The 20,056-nt window shown below is 42.4% G+C and overlaps 1 protein-coding gene across 1 annotated transcript in view; it reads right to left on the bottom strand.

Moving 5' to 3' along the window:
• The window catches only part of STXBP3 (syntaxin binding protein 3), a 191,422-nt gene extending 173,733 nt beyond the window's left edge, over nucleotides 1-17,689 (bottom strand). Inside the window, exon 1 of the mRNA XM_078668314.1 lies at nucleotides 17,554-17,689. Coding sequence (XP_078524440.1) covers nucleotides 17,554-17,614 — 61 coding nt within the window. The 5' untranslated portion in view covers nucleotides 17,615-17,689. The remainder of the gene's footprint in view (nucleotides 1-17,553) is intronic.
• Nucleotides 17,690-20,056: the final 2,367 nt, after the last annotated feature.

Consider the following 20,056-nt stretch of genomic DNA (forward strand, 5'->3'; position numbering starts at 1 on the left):
ACACTTTTCTAGGTCCTGAAGAAGGCCCACTGACCCGTCAGGGCAATTCTAAGGGGCTGAAACATGGCGAACTTTTATATGGACAATCCAGTGTGTTAGACTAATAATTTGTCTTTTCACACACAACACTGTTTTTACCCACCTCAATTCCAGACTTATTAAAGAAATAGTTTAGGTAATACGAGGCTCCTAACCCTTTTTAACTCACCTCACTTGAGCATTTTCACGTTTTCATCACTGATCACTACTGTAATAACCAGTGGTTTCTACTGCTGGTGGAGGATAGCATACGTGAAAAAGAAACCCTATGATGATGTCACGTTTTTAATAAGGCGGAGAACCAGGTATACCGCCTCATGGCTTGTTTATGTGAATGAGGGTTTTGTAACGAAAGACGGCTAATACGTTTTAAACCCTGGGTACTCAGGTCAAGTGATCTATTCCCCTTGATATTTTTTATGACTACAAGGAAGCTGAATGGATCACAATTCCTTCCTCCCCTCCTAACACGTCTTGATTAGATATAGGTTGTTCTATAGCTCCACAAAACAGCATAGATTTCAAAACGTGTTATGTAACTAACTCACTAGTACTGCATTAGATATGTGTGAGTCCATAGAGATGGCAAGACTATTCACACCATTACCTTCCTTGTAGACACCAATTCACTTCAGACTGGGAAATTCTCCAACTAGAGACTAGATGAGGTTTAAGAAATGGAGCAAAGGAGTCTGCAGCTCTATAACCACTCTCTTTCAATGTGACCCAATTAGTATTCAGGGTGACAAACTGAACATTTTGTTGTCAGCAAAAGTGTTGCTGAATGATGCATCTCACAATTAGACCACTGGTAACAAGATAGAAAACATATTTAAAAACCCTAGTCACTCGATTTAGGGGGACGTGGTGGCAGGTATAAGGGTTTTTATAAAAGAAGTTCCAGGTTCTTCAGGTGAGGGCTGGAAGCAACGTGGCAAGGTGGACAACATGCCCTTACATATTTTGTAAGTTTCTAAAAGAGACAGTGGGCTTGCCCATTCACGATGATTCTTAAACAACTGTGAGCTTGGTTTTAAACAACAATAGACCATAATATTATAATTACGGATGTGAGGAACTGAAAGCAAAGCTCTGGCGCAACTGCGAACAAGTAGTATCAGAACGTGTTGGGAATAATGGCTATGATAAGACTGGGAATATACCTGGTAAAAGACAGGGAGGACTTCGTGTCAGCATGACACCTGATTTAGCTCTTAAATGAGAAAGAATTATGGGATCTAACAAACGCTCACAGGCTTTAGAGATGGTAGCACGTGCCTGTGTTCTTCATAAAATACTTGGAGGAATCTCAGTCCCAGTGAAGTACTGCCGTGTTTGCTAAAACCTTTGGATGTAGCTGGATGTCTGTCAGGATTATATATAGTTCGGGCGAAAATCATCTGAGGGCCCTCCTGCAGAACTGCGCCATTAAGGGCCACACCCCTGAGTTGGACGACAGGCCCGTTTTGCTGAGAGCAAATTAAAAGAAAACTATTACATGTTTCCAATATTTTATTTAGCAACATAATCAAGCAAGTATACAGAACAATGTAGGCAACAATTTCAAAAATGTTTTTTCCAATTACTAATCCAAGTTCAACAAATAACAAAAAACTGAATTATCCAAGCAACTCTTTACTGTAACATTCACAAATGGCACAACCTCATTCCCCCCATATACACCCGTAACACTCCGACAATCCCGCCTCTTCCTTGCACATCACCCCAAAATTGGATTTGACAATATCAACAAGTAATCAAACCAAAAAAACAGATAAGAAGAAAGTTGCCTGCATAAACATGAATAGACTTGAAATTATATATGGATATAACAAAGCTCTAGGAACAATGAACTCTGAACACTTACTACATCAAGTCAAATTTGTACAAACAATGCCTTTGTTGATGCATCCCATTTTCTATTTCTGTCTAATCACTCAAACCTCACAACCAGAACCGAATCTTCAGAATAACCCTTCTAGTTATTATATATACTGTCAGAATAAATATTTTTATCCCCAGGTGCCGTCTATCAACTGGATTGTCATGATATAGGATTGTTAGGAAGGGATACTAGTTCAGTAAAAATGCACGTAATCAACTATAACTTCTTTGACACTTCTTTTGAGTACACCGCTACTTTAATGCACGACCAGAACTGGGGCAGGCACGTTCTTCCGGCAAACATCTCTATGAGATTAAATCATTTATTTGAACTAACTGAAGTAGCCAAGCAAACCTCTTATTCTTAGTCTGATGTTGGGGGGGGCGAGGCACGCCATTTACAGCTTCTGAAGACCGCGCCGTGAGGGGAATGGCTTAACTAACTTAGTGCACTCACCGACCGCCGTGAGGGAAACGGCCGAAACACCGCAGCTTTCCCCGCATCGCCGTGAGGGCAACGACCAAAGACTTCACTTCCCAGGTGCCCCGGGCTTCACCGGCGCACCAGTGACATCACAGCCTGCGCCCGGGGGCGCTACTAAACAGCGGAACGCCTCCCGTCCCGCGAGGACGCGCGCGGGACGTGCCAGGCTAAGCCCGGGCAAAGGGCGGGCCCTCTGTGGCCCTCAGGGGCCAGAAGAGGACGGGACGGGCCATAGACCCTGGCCTAACTCCCATGGTTGAAAGAACTTCATTATTCACGTGAGACTTTAAAACCAAGTTTAATAATTGTCTTAATAGTATTTGTCTTACTGATCGGCCGCATTGCTAATACTACTGGATTGCTGGATAACGGTGTAAGATTTTAACTCATATCATAATGCCCAGACTCACCAAAGATACGCCAGTTACTGGTCTAAACACCATGGATAATTTTTTGGTTAAAAAAGTTAATCAAATCAATAACGAGCGTAGGGCTTCTTTGGGTCGTTGTAGCAATCTTCCTGTACCACCTGAAATTATGCCCACCAAGGTGGTAGAAGGGACAGAGGGAATTACAGAAGGGAACCCTAATTCTGGCGGTGAAGGGGCACATAGGTCTGTGGTTCAAGCACAGGTACATGCGGAGGTGCATTCAGGTCTGCAAAACTCCTCCAGCGAAGATTCAGACTCGGCCCGCCGTACACTAAGACCCATAAGGAAGTGTAGGAAGAATCAGGCGAAACGAGGGGGGAAAAATACAAAAAAAAGAGCTGACACTTCCCGTCATAACGCTACAAATGCTGGTACCCCAGTCATAAGTGTTCGTGATGGGGATGGAAATAGTGAGGGAGGGTTAAGCTTAACTTCTAACCACTTTGAAAAAATGTAATCAGCACACTACTAAGTAAGATGGGGGAGAAAATTACAGAGCTAATGAACCCACTACTAACTAGACTGGATGTAGTAACCTCAGAGGTAGAAAGGCTGGGAGGATTGTTGGAGGCACATCTGGCTCCTGCCACTGCCACAAAAGCGACTGTCCCAAAAACTAACCCTAGCACTACCTCTAATAAAGCTGTGAAGGGAAAGGCTGATGGGGCGGAGAGCGCACTGCAGCGATGTGCCCCAGGCTTGATAGAAACCAGGGCTGTTAATAATCCGCCTCCAGCAACCCAGCCAAAAAATCAAGCGCCAGCACCTTTGTCTAACAGACCAGCGCCAATCCACAGGAAAAAACTTAGAAATGTTAATCTCCCGCCTGATTGTGTACCCTATGTGGTAGTACTAACAAATGTTCCATGTTTTGAAGAACACTCTGCTTCGCCACATGGGGAGACTCAGGACTCACTGAAAAACAGAACAGTAGCCTGGCTTAACAAAAATTGTGGTTTTCCAACCCATTTTTATGACCAAATCATTTCAACAGAAAGGGTCAATTGGGTTGGCCCCTCACGTAAATCAACATCGGGGGATTGTGTGGTTATCAATTTTAAACATCCACAACATGTTGCCACAGTGTTATTGCGTGCATCTGCATTAATGTATAGCCCTAACAGCGTCTGTGTGCGTCCATTAGGGTATTTTTATGCGCCTGGGCCAATTACACCAAAAGAACCTCGAGGTTTTAGGCTAATGACCCAAACACGTTCTCCCACATCGGCAGGACCATATATGTGTAATACTGCTAGCCACGGGGTGAATGGATGGCAGATGCCAGTTCAAAATAATAATGGCATTAATGTGGCCATACAGAACAGATTTGAAGTATTCTCAGGCTTGGATGCTTGTGATTGACTAGTGGAGCAGGAGGGTCAAAGTACCGCACATGTTTCAGCAGATCAGCCTATAGAGGCAAGGCTTTCTATGTACCCGCTACAGCGGTAGGCAGGGGCAGACCAAAAGGGGGGCTGGTCACGTTTATTTCTGTATCTATGACATGCACTATACAAAGAAGGGCCTCAAGCACTTATGGTATTCTAGGCTTAGTTTTAGCTAGAGATAATTGTATGGCTGGTATGATTAATTTTTATAATGCGACTAATACATGCACGGCAATGAATACCTAAAAATGTTAAATGACTATGTTAGCTCAACAATGAAGGACTGCTCACATAACCTAATGATTATGGGTGATTTTAATGTTCACCCCTGTGGGGACCCTCTAATGAGAAATCTTCAGGAAATCCACTGTGACAGACTTGAGGGTCTGCACTTGGAACATACATTGGAGGGGGACCTTTTTAATGATTTATTAAATGACCATGATCTCACTCTAACAATGGCACTGTGTGACCCCAGGAAACGCTTTGACACTCCAACTTTCAAAGGGCATGGGAAAGGGACATTTATAGATTATATACTACTATGCTTGCCTATGCAGGTTTTTGCGGATTCCTTTGCGATTGAAAATAATGAATTTAGTGATCACAATCCTCTGACTATCCATCTCAGAGGTCCTTGGGTGGTTAATACTAGGTGCAGTCAGGCCATGGGCAGTGTAAGGGCAACGGATGGTAGACGCCACCTAAAATGGGCCATGTGTTCACCGGATCTGATATATAAAAACATTAAAGACACCTGTAGTGAAGAAATTAGTAGTTGCACTCAGGATGACTCAGATCCAACACAAATCTTGTCTGCCTTTCAAAATGTATCAGATAAAGTTTCCACCCTAATGACAGACCGAGTAAAGAAGTCTATGAATAATGGTCCGCGTTGGTTTAATCAAGAATGCTCTAAAGCGGCACATAACCTAAGGTCTGCTCTGGCAACAAACCCCGTAATAAAGAAATGGTCAAAGACTGTCGCAAAGAATTTAAATTAGCCACTGCCAATCGCAAAGAATCTCTGAGGAACGAGGCGTGGGATGAGATCCTGGACCCACAAACACTGAAAAATAGTGCCAGGTTCTGGGCTGTAATCAAGAAACCCTTTCTGGTGTAAGACCCAGGAGAGGGACTTGAAAGCGTTATAACTAAGGAGGAGTGGGTAGTACATTTTAAGCAACTATATGGTGGTACGGCAGACAATACCGTGAACACAGTCTCCTATAATGGGGTAACTCCATTCAGAGTAAGTAGAGGAGAGGTAATGGTAGGGATAGAGGGGCTGACAGCTGGTAAAGCGCCAGGCCCAGATGGGCTACCCCCTGACCTTTTTAAATCTGATCCCAATTTTTGGGCACCGATTGTCGAGGCTGTTATTAATGCAGCCGCTATAATAGGGTGCCCATTTTCTTGGGGGGTTTCCACCATAGTCCCGATCTTTAAAAAGGGGGACAGGGACAGTCCACTCTGTTATAGGCCTATCTCCCTAATAAATTCTATGGCAAAAATAGTGGGTAGAATTGTACTGCAGAGACTGTCGGACTGGGTAACGGACAACAACATCATGTCTATCTCACAATACGGCTTCTGCAGTGGTCGATCGACCATAACTCAATGTATAAACCTATACTCCATACTCAGTAAATACTGCACTGCCCAAAAAGGTACAGTCCACCTAGCCTTCATGGACCTATCCTCAGCCTTCGACTGTGTGAACAGGGGAAGGCTCTGGGGGTCCATGAGGGAGAAGGGTGTAGACAGCGGGATTGTAAATTTTCTTGTTGATCTACACAGCAATACAAGCGCAAACGTTAGGTACTCTCAAGAACTGTGTGTAACGGAGAATTTTAGAACTGGAAAGGGAGTGCGTCAAGGCTGTATACTAGCCCCTTTCCTTTTTAATTTTTATATAAACGAGCTAGATAGCGTTCTGCAGGATGTGAAAGCTGATTGCCCTCGGGTGGGGAGAAGGAGTATCCCCGTCCTTCTATACGCAGATGATGCGGTCCTAATATCCAGAACTGAAAAAGGCCTCCAATCGCTACTTAATGCTTTTAAACAGTTTATGGAAGAAAGAGATCTGCTGGTCAATAACTCCAAATCTTTCATTATGCAAGTTGGTAATCGTCCAAAAAGAGACTACACATTCAAACTAGATAATGTAGTAATTCCATTCTCCAATACATTTTCTTATCTAGGAGTTCTTTTTGACTCTAAACTGTCTTGGGGCCCTCAACTTGCAAAGAAAAGATGTGATGTGGTTAGGGTTAATGCTTCTATTTTTAACTTTGCTTCAAAATTAGGAAAAAAAACAACTCTTGCAATGACAAAATTATATGATGCAAAATCAGTAGCAACTGCAGTCTATGGCAGTGAACTCTGTTGTTACCTGGCCTGTGAACAATTACAGATTGCGGAAAATGCATTTCTCAAACGCCTTCTGTGTGTTCCGGCCGCCACCTCCAACTTTGCGGTACATGAGGAGTTAGGAGTAGAATATTTGAGCGATACTCTCTCCTTACGCCCATTGACATGCTGGTTGAAAATATGGTTGAGCCAAGATATCCCATTAACACACTTGATTGTAAATGACTTTATTTCGCATGATAAGGCATTAGGCACTCCATGGCTGAAGTACTTAAAAACCAGCTTCTGTGAACTGGGTCGTCCTGAATTATTTGAACATCCGACTAAAATTGTAAAAGGGGATGTGGAAGCAATTAAGCAGTCTTTCCTTCTGCATTGGAAGGCCTTGAGGGAGGGTGCGGAGTTTCAGAAAATAACTGTAAGGAAATATATTATGGTTAAAACCTGTTCGACAATGGAGCCTTACTCAGCACATTCAGTACCCATGAAAAGTTAGATTGAATTTGTTTCATCATCTGCTTATAAGACCAAAAAAAGATGCTTTTAATAAACTCCCTGCATCTTGTGGCTGCGACGGAAAGTCTCCACAGGATATGATGCATTTTATGTTCTTATGTAAATTTTATGAATATCCTCGAAAACTTTATCTGTTTGCTCTTTTAAAAAAACGTAATTTTAATCAGATTCGTCCAGCCTTTTTATATTTGCAATTGTTACACAGTGATAGTGTCCTTCAAATTATTGAATTTTTAAAACTGTCTTAGACTGAGAATTTGCCTGGATCAATGAATATTAACACATTAATGAATTTCAGTTCAGTGGAACCAATGCTGACAAGGGAAGCTGTTTTGTAAACATTTTTATGATTGTGTATGTATGTACAGTATGAAATGTGTACTTTTATGGTTGAAACAAACCGAAATAAAGTCTCTTTTGAATTTGAATTGAATGAACTAACTGAAGTAGTACAACTATTTCATGAAAGGCCAGTTCCTGCTCAGTTGATCTGAAATTGTGATCCAATGCGGAGTCAACTTTAAGGGCCATACCGCCTCTCCCCCCCCTTACGATCCTGTTGTGAAATACACACACACACACTTAATTCTCTGAGCAAACCTCTCTAAATATTTTCAGACAACAACCAAAGTCAAATAGAGATAGCAAACGACAATACAAGTTGGAACCCACACTTCGACATATGAGCGAAGGGTCAAGCAAGAGACCACTTGTGCTCATGTCCTTGCCCACAAGCCATTTTGAACATGGGAAATTTATACAGCAGCTGATAAACACCAGTCATCACCAGACAAGCAATATACGTTCCTGAAAGTGGAAAAATGAACAAAGAAGCGTCTATGCCAAAGCATGTTGTACTAAATTCAAAACATACTTGCCAGATGCTGTTGAGGGGACCATGGTGTCAGCAGGGGCAACAGTTGAGACTGAGATTGGTAGCCTCGGATGTTCAGGGGTCTGTCCTACTATCCCCGACAACTGAGCAAAAAATAACCCCTTCTGCACTTGGCTCTCAGTGGAAGCAATGGTGAGTGGTCACAGGCTTCTCAGAGAAGTAGTGTGGGGACACACAAGCTCAGAACTCATCAATAACCCAGCAGCACAATAAGTGATTGTCATGCCCAGTGTTTTACTTTCATAAAGAACTTTAACCTAAACACTTAAAATAGAATATTCCACCATACAAGTAACAAATACAAATCAAGGACCGGTACCTGGGCAAGCCATATGCACAGATTACCTGTGAGTTCAGTTTGTAGCTCTAGGTTACTTAACAAGTTACTGTTTAATACAGTTTCACCATAATAAAGGCTTCAGAGACCATTTAAGGCAGCCAGTGGGAGCCTGCAGTATCCGCATTTCTTTACTTCGGCTTCCAGAAGATGTACCAGCTTGAGGCTCAGCCCACAATCCGGATGGCTGCAGCAGGATGATAGAGAAAGACACTGTACAACATCCTTTCATGTCTCTGGGTAAGTGGTGGACCATTGGGCCACAGGTGAGGTGCACCACCAGGGGTCAGAGGTCATGCCAGCACAAGTGCAGTCGCAGCAAGGATCTTGAGTGTGATGCTAGGGTTACTCTCAGGCACACTTTGATTGCTTCAGCAGGGCCAGAACAGATACCTTGGGCATAACATCCCACCTTAAAAACAACTTCTTTAAGGCAGAGGTGACGACTGCTGTAAAGTATTCCATCCTGACACTGCTTTCACTGAGACAGATAACCACACTTCTCAGTGCACGTAGATCAATCACCTTAGTCATTCTTTGTCCTTTGGACCTGCACACCACTGGTAGTCAAACTACTCAGGAGCTTTTAGGTCAGTCAGAGCTCTGCAGGGTTGGCAGGCTTGTTCCCTCTCTTAGCAGCAGGCTGGCTTCTAGGAGCTTACTTCCGCTAGAGAAATCATTTTTTCCATGAAGACAAAACTCCAGGTGATGTACCATTTCCTCCAGGAAGCTGACTGTCAGTCAGACACCAGCTCTAGTTGCACAACAATCCTTGGAGTACTCTACAGAGCACTTCTATCCTTGGCTGAAGAGAACTTGGATATGGAACTAGAAGAGGGCAGAGGCTACTAAGTCTAAACAGCCAACGTAGATAGGGGATATCTGCAGGTTGGGGGAAGAGGGTCTTGAGGGCGGGTTCTCCTTTCTATGCTGTTCTCTAGACACAACTTTTGAGTAGAATGATGCTCCTCACAGCAGGGTAGTCTCCAGCTTCGAGTACCCACAATAGAGACAAAGTGTTGTAATCTTTCTGCATGTAACTATCAATAGCCACAGTGAACTGCGACCAGGGATGAGACAAAAGGCTGGCCTCACCTAAAGAAACGTTCTCACTCTGAACAGTGATTACAGTCTCACCTTGCAACCGCACCATTTGCCAAATGCTACAGGAAGACTAATCAGCAGCCCCTCGTGCAAAAGAACCTAATAGGATTTCTAAAGGAGCCTTGTCTCCTCTATCCTCACTGCAGTGTCTACATCTTCATCCTCCAGCTTCAGGAAAATCAGCAAAACACTTCCAGTGTCTAGAAAAATAAAAAACTCACCTCAGACAGGAACAGAGGGGGCTCCCAAAATAGAACCTGCAGAGCTCTATTACACCAGGTCACTCATACATACACTGCAAACACACTTCATACGCTTGGATGTTACAGCAATTATCCGGGTTAGAACTCAGAAGCAAACCCTTATATGAGTGGGTTGGTAAGTCTCCACTCCAGTGACTCAGATAAAAAGATCTGGTTACGACTACGTATTCACAGAGCACAGTATGTTGCCACCACCGCACTAGGTGCTAAACTCAGGACAGAGACAGTAGTCCGCTGTCAACCAAACAAGGGCATGTTTGGTGTGCCCCTCCAGGTAACAGAACTTATGTCAAGAGACAGACCTAGGCCTCTAGGCACAAACTAGGTTAATGAGAGACAAGAGTCAAAAATAAAAAAAACAGGATACCAGACACTCACAGGCAGGCACTTAGGGCAGGGGAACACTACTGTATGGCATGCAGGAGACATTCACGTCCCTACAAAATCGTCTTCCCATTAAGGTTAATATTTGCACTGCTCTGTAAAAGGACTTGAGTGGAGAGAATACCATCATCACTTTATATGTCTCCACACTTGTTCCTCAGAGTGAAAGTTTTCTTCTCGCTATGCTGGGAACTCCATAGAAGACCTATACTGGTCTACAGAAAGTACATGTTCTTTTGTGACAGGTAAAACAGCCCATCATTAAACAGCATTCAGCTGGGGGTGGGAGGAATGGTGAGGACAAGTCAGACTAAGACATCTAGGCCCTCATTACGAGCTATGCAGTTTCACCCATTGTGCTACCTCCAAGTAAAATAACAAGTCAAAATTACAAGTGTGCAAAAGCCCGGAATTATCAGGTCTGAAAACTACAGGCCTGATCGCTCCATGCCAAAGTAGAGACTACAATGCTCCCCTTGGACAGGTACAAATGTGCCTCGAGCCACTGTGCCTCCTTCCCAGCCGTCTACATGCAACTGGCAGTCCCACATACACGTTCTACCAAACGTACATAGATTTCTCACAGAGATGTTGAAAAACTGCACAGTAACATACCAGGTAAACCCAGGTGTGAGCAGATATTCCTCATTTTGGAAAAATACTCGTAATAGCTGGACTTTGCAGAATTCTTCCACCAACTATTGAGTAGACTACACTCCGCTTCCCTTTCACTTGCCCATACACCCCGCCTCTACCGAAGCAGAATTGGAGGACGTTCCTTCTCCCATATTGCAGCAAAGACCTTGAACGTCAGCTCACTTCCAGAATTCCAAATGGCCCTCAAGACATGGCAATTCGATTCAGCCTCCGGGGACCTGCAAGAACCTAGATACCTTATCGGGTCGATTAGCCCTGCTTTATAAATCCTGATTGATTGTAGCTGAGATGCAGTTGGTAAATTTCCTTTCAGCCACCCCCTCGCTTCTCCACTACAAAAGTCCAGCCAACTCTTAATGAGGGCATTAGACAAATGATGCAGCATAAGGATATCTGAAACAGCTTCAGTTTAAGGAAGGCAAATCCCCTTACATCCAACTTCAAATAAACCCTAGAAACATTTGATCCACTTCTTTAAAAATCCTAATTGCCTCTTAGAAACTATTTTTGATTAACACATTGACTACACTGGGAAAAAAACAAATATCTAGGCAGGCAACATCTTAGATATATAAGGTGCACCTCAAACACCTAATCATGCACCAAACCAACTAATGGAGTCCTCTTTTCAATGCAAGAACTTCAGAAAAACCACCTTGAGTCACTTTCTCTTCTTTGCTGACAATGTTAATGCCCTAATATATTAACAACTTGCCTGGCGACTTCGATCCTCACGTTTTAAAAGGACTCTTCAAGCAATCTATTTCAAGAATATACATTACAAGTTGAGAAAGATGTCAAAATTATGTTAAAAAGAAAGGAGAGAGTGGACATCCCTGACACTTTTCACATTGCAATCTAGAAAAATATGAAAAAATGCCATTTGTTATCACTATTGCAACTGCACAGTTATAGACCCCCCTTCAGAAAGTATACAGCAAACCCAAAATGCCTCAATGCCAGATCACAAACAAACCAGGTCAACTGATAAAAGGGCTTCCTGTACAAAGGGTTAACAATAGTACTTCCTTTAGGCTAGTCATACCCAGGTATACCCAAGAAGATGTACACATTTGAAGAACATAAAGACCACCGAAAATCATGTCCATGATCTTGAGCATAACAGATTGAAAACTTGCAGCATTAACATTTACCAAAATATTCATTCACAATTTAAGAGCGTAATAGAGGGATAGGTGTAACATTCACTCTGGGATCACCCAGTCTCCCTTTAGGGAGTGAGGTAATTAAATTATAATACATGGGATTTTGCAACCCCTGCATAATTGCACGTCTTTAATTTCTCTATAATCTGAAACTAGTGACACACTCAGTTGCCGATTATAAAAAATATGTCAGAACGCGACCAATACAAGTTATTACAGCTGAGTTCTGACATCACAATGCCTGCTGTCAGCAGCCAAGGTAAAAGGTAAGTCAGATCACAGAACACAAATGAAGTACCTGTTTAAAGCAACAAAAACCGAATGTTACTTTTCTTCCTTCAGCTCAATTTTAATATCTTACAATGACAAGAAGAGAGAATGTTTATTTTTTTCTCTATTAGATGAAGAAAAGCTCAAATCTTTCTGCATGTTTCTACACATTCCAAGCTACTCCAAGCTTATAAACTGACTTGTTTTTAACTGTTATTTAACAGGTTTTTGATATGGTTAATTTTGCACTGGATGTTTTATTCTTCATGTTTGCATACATGCTCGATCTTTTATATGAAAGAGCTACACACCAAGGTTTTAGGTGAATTGTGGGAAAGTTGATGGCATGGCCATGTATTATAAGGGATAAAGTCCCCCTAGTGTACATGATAAGTATAGTGCAAGTCACCTCAGAGTTCTGTAACCTTATAAGGGGACTGGGCCTTCAGTCTCGTTCTTCTATATGGTTATGGAACTCACCTGTGACTTGCAATATTCTTATAAAGTATGTTGGGTGTACTTTACATCTTATACTTTACAAAGAGAGAACATAGCTTTGCTCCTTACACATATCTATATACACCTCCAAGGATAAAGGGGTTAGAATACCTGTAAAACTAGACTAGAATTGTATTAACCCTTTTACCACTGCGGAGATTCCGCTGCGGCACCTTTAATGAGTGGGCGCGGTCGCGTAGGCCAAAAGGATGTGCGCAGCACTACGGAGGTAGTGCACGCGCCGGCCGTTGGTTGACAGAAGCACGCAACGGGTTAAGGCATTGGAAGACAATGTAAATGTAGTACAGCAGAAACCTTCCAACATGGTTGAATTCAAGACTGGGCTAGAGCGGTTCATCATGGGGAGGACTGTTGCTGTTAAAAAGGTTATGTTACCAAGGCATAGACATATTAGGTGCTGTACCCATGATAACTGCAGCCACTGTGTTAAAGAGTCTTGTTCTCTACTCACTCATTTAATCAGCTACCTTTAGAACCTTAGATTCACATACCAAAACCACTGCATGAGTTTGGAGGTTTAGGTGAACTCACATTAAAAAATATATATTGGAGTACAGTTGAAACCAATGATATCCTGGTAAGATAAAGTTTTACGAGACATGCATACTAGGATGCTGAAGAGAAGTAGATGTATTCTACTTATACGTCATTTGATAAATATGTTGGTGTTTAACCAGAAAATTGCTGAGTCAATTCCTGTGGCTACTTAAACACTAAGGTCACTCTCAGGATGGTCTGGAAGCTAGATGGAGTCCCCACTCTAATCCAAGTTGATACCCATGGCACAACTGGCCTTCAAGATCCTTATTGTGCATTCATGATACATAGCACGGAATCACATCACAACTTTCACTTTCTGGATAGAATGTCATTTCATAAGTCTTTCCACCTCAGTCTATATTATATTAAAACACTAAAGTAACAGCAAGTTACCACATTTTCTATATGTACTCCATCAAAGTACCAAGGCAGCCCCTTTAGCTACGGCCCAAGGATATTAACTTAGTTTTAATTTTGTATATTTCTATTTGCAGTGTATTCACCCTTTGTCAGTGCAGTAGCCTGCTAGGGAAAAGAAAGAGGGGTACCTGCTACAAGATAACTTGCCCAAGGCAGGAATAATATAAATAAACTGTAGAAAAATCTAGGGAATTGCTGAATACAACAAGGTAAAAGGAACATACTAAGTCGGACAGAGAGACAAGTAGATGCAAAAATATTATTATGATAAAATAGAGATATCACTGTATCTATGTTATATTCCTTTTACAAAAATAAAGTATCATCATATATAATTTCCAATGGGATAAATGCAGTTGATTCTTGTATCTTACTCACCCATCCTCATACATTCATACATTTGCACATCTCTCATACAGACTAATAAGGATAACATCAATTATGGTCATATACCGTACAGAAGAATGATTGTTCTGATACTACAATGATTGTTACACAATTGTAGCCTATGCCAATGAAAATATTTTTCAATGCACATTTCAGCTGGTCGCCTTCTTCAGGAAGCCACGGAATAAACAATCCAGTATAATGTCCGTAAACAATAAAACAGTCTTCCATTCTGGTATGTGCCTCAAAAAGTCATACAAAACAATTTTATTAACAAGTAGATAAAAGAAATATTGTGCCAACTACTGCCTCGTCAAGATGACCATGTCTTTTATATATTACAGTACGGCAATATGTTAACACCCAAAATTTGGGATGAGGCAACTAAAGTACGGATTAAAATAGTCCAGGTTCAAAGTCGTACCTGGAGCCCTGGCCATTAATAAACCATGTATGTTTCCAAAGGATCTGGAAAAAGAGAAGTTTCAACAGCTGAAGAGATGTAGTACCCGAGGACTGCGATTTTTGCTTTACATAAAGTAGTTTACAAACACGATGTCCGTGCCCTTACTGTGAAAATGGTTGTACGTTGTTCGAGCAGAAATGTATTTTTTGCTTCATTGAGTCTTCAAAATGGCTTCAATATAAATGTTTGTATTTAAAATATTTTCAGACCTGCTGCTGCGACGCCGACAGGACTATATGACATATTGATTCTGGTACTGGTATGAAGACAATTGTTTATTGTAGTAGTGGTATTAACTGTATGCAACCTAGAAGCAAATATTTCAGTTACATGTTATGGTTTGTTCGTAGTTATGCGATTTGGAATCTGTTAGTTCCGTGACTGTAAGGGAATTGAACTGGTTAAAGTCTGTCACTTCGAAGAAAGCATGATGCCAGGTCTCTACTTAAGAGAACTGAACTTCACTCTTTATAAGATGTGCTGCAGAATGTTTACTAGATCTTTTGACTACGTGCTTATGACTAGAATGGAATTTCCCCTACAAGAGAAGAGGAGTTACAGGTTAAGAAACTATTCCTTCTTTGTCAACAATGACCATTACCAATTCAGAGTACTCCCCTGTGGTTTAGGGGTCATGGACTTGCACAAACGTGTAGGTTTGCCTTTACAAATCAGGTCCTCAGAGCTCAACAACCACTCAGCAGACCCAATAAGTAAATGTTATCCCAGTGCGTTTCTTTTTGAAAAAAGAAATACTTCACATCACAATGTAATACAGTGCATAAAGCAAGGGGAAACCCTACTGGCTGCCTATGCCTTGCTCTCCCTCACTGTCCTCCAACTTTCACAAGTATTTATGAAGGGAGTTTTGTAATGTAGCTCTACCTCCACTGGCTCTTCTCAAACCTCATTCTACTACTCTCTCCAAAGCACTACCCTATTTCTCACCATATACCGCTCTCAATATATCCTCTACCTCAACTCTGACTCACCTCAAACCTAATTCTTCTACTTTCCAATGCAGTACCCTATTTCTAACCCCATATATCTCTCAATATATGTTCTACTTCCACACTCTCATTCATCCCAAAACCCATACCACTACTATCATCCCCAGAATAACCCTTTCTTGACTCTTCCCTCCTCTAGCTTTCCTTGCAGCATCTCATACCTCTTTTACTATTCAGATCTCCAAAACAAGCATTTTTAAACTCTTCCTTCTGACTCTTCCCCCTCCACCTCCCCTTCACTCATCCCAAACCCCCTTGTACTGCTGTCAACTCACAAAACAAACCCCCTCGTACTGCTATTAACTCACAAAAAAACGATCTACACCGTTCCCTCTTCTATCTCCCCACTATTCCTTTTCAATCCAAATAATTGACTAACATGTCCATTGCTCAAATTATTTTCATATTTCCCTATACTAATTCCCCACTAATCCTGTTTGGGGTCCGGAGTAGCGTGCTACTTACTGAAAAGTGCTTCAACACCTCATATGGGAGAGCAAGCACTATATAAATCTTAACCCTTCCCGCTTCTATCCCTCCACTATCCTTCTCAATCCAAATAACAGACTAACATTCACAGCTCAAATTAATTTCATATTTCACTATACTAATTCACCACTAATCCTTTTGGGTTCCGGAGTAGTGTGCTACTGGCCGAAAAAGCATCTTGACGCCTCATCAGGGGTAGTAAGCGATATGTAAATGCATTACATACAACACAATATTCTGGTCAAGGACTCCAGTGATACTGAAGTTTACTTTAATATCACAGGGATCGTTTTGTACCAGAATACGAACACTAGGATCCTCGCCAACAACGCTTTGTAAGATTAAAGTCGATGGAATGCCTACCATGAATAATTTAGAGTTTACTTCTGGAGAGAATGAAATTGTTCATACATGCGGCTTACAACACTTTCATTAAAAAAAAGCAATGTACCAAACACACTACTCTATTAAGGTTATGAATTCACATTACCTTGCAATGTAATATGTCAAATAGCTTAAAATTATTTTTGAAAAGTTGTTTGAAAAAATAACGTGGTGCACTTTCCCGGCCACCTAAAATGCCATTCGTGCTTGACCACAAAAGACTGCCCTCTATTTCCCATTCTGAGTGTTGACACTGAAAATGTTCCTGCGCCAAAAAAAGTTAGCCATTTGTGAATGAATCACGTAACCCGTTATTACAGCCATAACACAGTGCAACCCAGTACTGTAGGAGGGCCCTCGCGTCCCATTGCACCCTCAACTCTGGCTGCTGTCTTTTAACGCAAGCATCTAGGTGAGGTGTGATATGTTGACAGTCGCCTGCAGACCCCTCCCCCGGGTGCACTACTGAAGGCAGCCATGTCTCACAGACAGACCCCTGTAAAGTTTCAGCCCTTTTATTTTTTTGCATTTTTATAAAGCGCGGACATTAACCGGAGGTGTCAGAGCGCTGTACAATAGAGCCAGTTACGTTACAAGAGAACAGTGGACACACAATAAAACATTACAATGAAAAACAGGAGACTAAAAATGAAGGTTACATAGACACAAAATCCAACAAAGCACGCAGGAGTGAGGAATGGACAGGAAAAAATCTTTTTTTTTTATTACAATGATCCTTCGGCTCCATTTCCCTAGTGAGCCTCATATAGGGTGTTTGGTGTCAGCCTGTGACAGGAGTCCTGGGCTCCACTAAAGCAGCGCTACTGAGCGCAGGAAATGGATATCAACAAGTGTCTGAGCAGCTGCTAATGCCCGGCCCTCCTACGTGCGCCCCTCCTGTCTTTCATTCACCCACACCCCGTCGCTCACACAGGCCTCGGTGGGTGCTCCCGGGAGCACCGCCGGGCATCTGTATGGCACGGAAGCCTCCGCCCTAGAAGACAGATGAGGTGGTTGGCTTTTCCGCTGCTTCATCGCTCGCCGCCTTGGAGCATGACGCTCTCCAGGCTCACGGTACGGTGGCTGCGCTCCCCGGGCGGTCAGCGCCCCCTGCGGCTTGGGACGCCCCTAGGTAAGGCACACTTACTCTGCCAGACGATGTTCTTTAGCCCCCGGTCGGCCATCGCTTCCCCTGCCACAGGAGCCATGTTTCCAGCTCGAGCCACGCCTTCCGTGATGTCACACAGCTGCCAACCAATCCCACACCCAAGTGCCTATACAGACCTCTGTGACATCAGAGGGTCACCCCGGGGCTTCCCCAGGGTCAGAGTTTTGCACTGCGCGAAAGTTTGAAGATAATCTGCTTTATGAGTAAATGAGCAGCTTCAAAGAGAGAGAGTCGGTGCTGAGTCAGGGTCTAACAGCCGAGCCAGCAAAAAAAATCAGCCTGTAAGGGAGGTAACACATGTCATGAAAAAATATGATAAAGACTCTTTAAATCGCACGAATTACATTTTGGAGTTAAAAAAAAAAGTACATACAGGTATGTCACTGCATTAATTCACAGTTATGGTAAGTAATGTAATATGCTTTTAAACATAAACTGGCCAAGAATATCTACATTTCCTGCCACCGTTACCAGGAGCTATCCAGGACGTCAGTTAGTCATGGGCTCTATGTATAGGGCTTATACGTTTATTAAACAAACGTGTACCTCTAGTAAGTAGTGACGCTTTATTTATATAGGTCATATATTGTTGCAGTGCCAGAGGTGGGAGCGGGGAGGGGAGGGGGTTTCTTTTCTTTTCCCTGTGTTATAAGTGGCATTTGCCTTATACTTGTTTTATATATTTGTTGGCACACTGTATACTCAAGTCAAAGTCAAAAAGTACTTTATTCGGTTAAAAGATAATAACCATAAAAGTTCACAACATGATTTACAATTTACACAGGGAAATTTTTAAAAGAACCATTTCATTATATTTCATTAAAGTCAATTGTTTTCCGCAATTTAAAAACGAGTTTAAAAAAACCTAAAACTACATCAACAGTTAAAACAGTGTCCATTCTCTGAAGTTCTAAAATGCTGGGCGACATCTATTTAAATTCATTTCTTTAAGAATTGGGATAAGGAATTTTCTACGAGGTAAAATATAAAATTTACAGAAAAATAAGATGTGAATATCAGATTGGGACGACAAATCATCACATGGACACATAGGCAAATTTTGAGACCATGAATTCATTACTGGGAAGGACAAGAGTCTAAAAACAATATTTAGTCTAAAACGGGTCAAGAGAAATCGGTCATAGTTAGACATCGTTAGCGTTAAATACGGCTGTATCTTATCACCAGTTATTACTAGGAGATGCGAGGTAACCGTCTTTTTTTTCATTTCATCTCGCCTTCTCCTCTCCTCTAGATGTTCCATCCATGTCACTGTATACTCTAATTTGCAGCATTGGCTCTAATAGTGTGACACGGATGGCTCGTTCAAGCACTGATGTATTGTAATGCAAAACATTCAATAAACAAATTACAAAAAACAACAACAAAAAACAAACGTGAAACATTTTTTTACACCTGTAAGGCTGTAAATCAGGTTTATGTATTGCATAGCTCCTGAACCGGCTTACTTTATTTAATGTGCTCTGAAATTGGCTGATTAAGAAAAACAAGCATTGGCAAAGCCAATAGGTCGCACCTATTCGGAATGGCTTTGGCAATGTATTTTAGCCATTATGTACACCAGTGTGGCTGCTGTTCAGCATGGCTAAAAGTAAGTGGTGGGGAGTGGAGCGGGGTAGATTGAGGTGGGATAGAGTGAAATGGGGTAGACTGGGGTAGAGTGGAGTGGGGTATATTGCCGTTGAGTGGAGTGGGAGTAGAGCAGGGTAGAATGGAGAAGGGTTGATATAGTTAGATTGAGGCAGATTGAGTGGGGTGGAGTGGGGTAGATTGGAGTGGAGGAGTTGCGTAGATTAGCGTGGTAGATTGGATTGGAGGGGTGGAGTGGGGTAGATTGGAGTGGAGTAAAATGAGGTAGATCGCAGTGGGATAGATAGGAGTAGGGCAGATCGGGGTAGAGTGGAGTGGGATATATTGGAGTGGAGTGGGGTACGCTGGCCTTGGTTGGAGTGGAGAGGGGTAGACTGCAGTGGAGTCAGGTAGATTGGAGTGGAGTGGGGTAGATTGGGTGGACGATCATAGGGTAGAATGAAATGGACTGGGGGTAGATTGGGGGTAGTTTGTAGTGGGTTATATTGAGTTGGAGTTGGGTAGATTGGGGAATTAGGAGTAGACTGGAGTGGGTGGGGTAGATTGGAGATGAGGTGGGGTAGACTGTAGTGGGATAGATTGGGGTAGAGTGAGGTAGATTGGGGTAGAGTGGGGTTGAGTGGAGTGAAGTAAATTGGAGTGGAGCAGATTGGGGTAGATTGGAGTGGGGTACATTGAATTGGGGTGAAGTGGGGAAGACTGGAGTGGATTGGAGTATATTGAAGTATGGTAGAACAGGTAGATTGGAGTGGGGTATATTGGGGTAGATTGAGTGGGGTAGATTGGGGGAAGTGTGGTGCAGTGGATTGGCGTAGATTGGAGTGGAGTGGGGTAGATTGTAGTGGGGTGGATTGGAGGAGAGTGGGGTAGA

This window comes from Lissotriton helveticus, chromosome 1_2 (genome assembly GCF_964261635.1).
Source record: "Lissotriton helveticus chromosome 1_2, aLisHel1.1, whole genome shotgun sequence".
Taxonomy (NCBI): domain Eukaryota; kingdom Metazoa; phylum Chordata; class Amphibia; order Caudata; family Salamandridae; genus Lissotriton; species Lissotriton helveticus.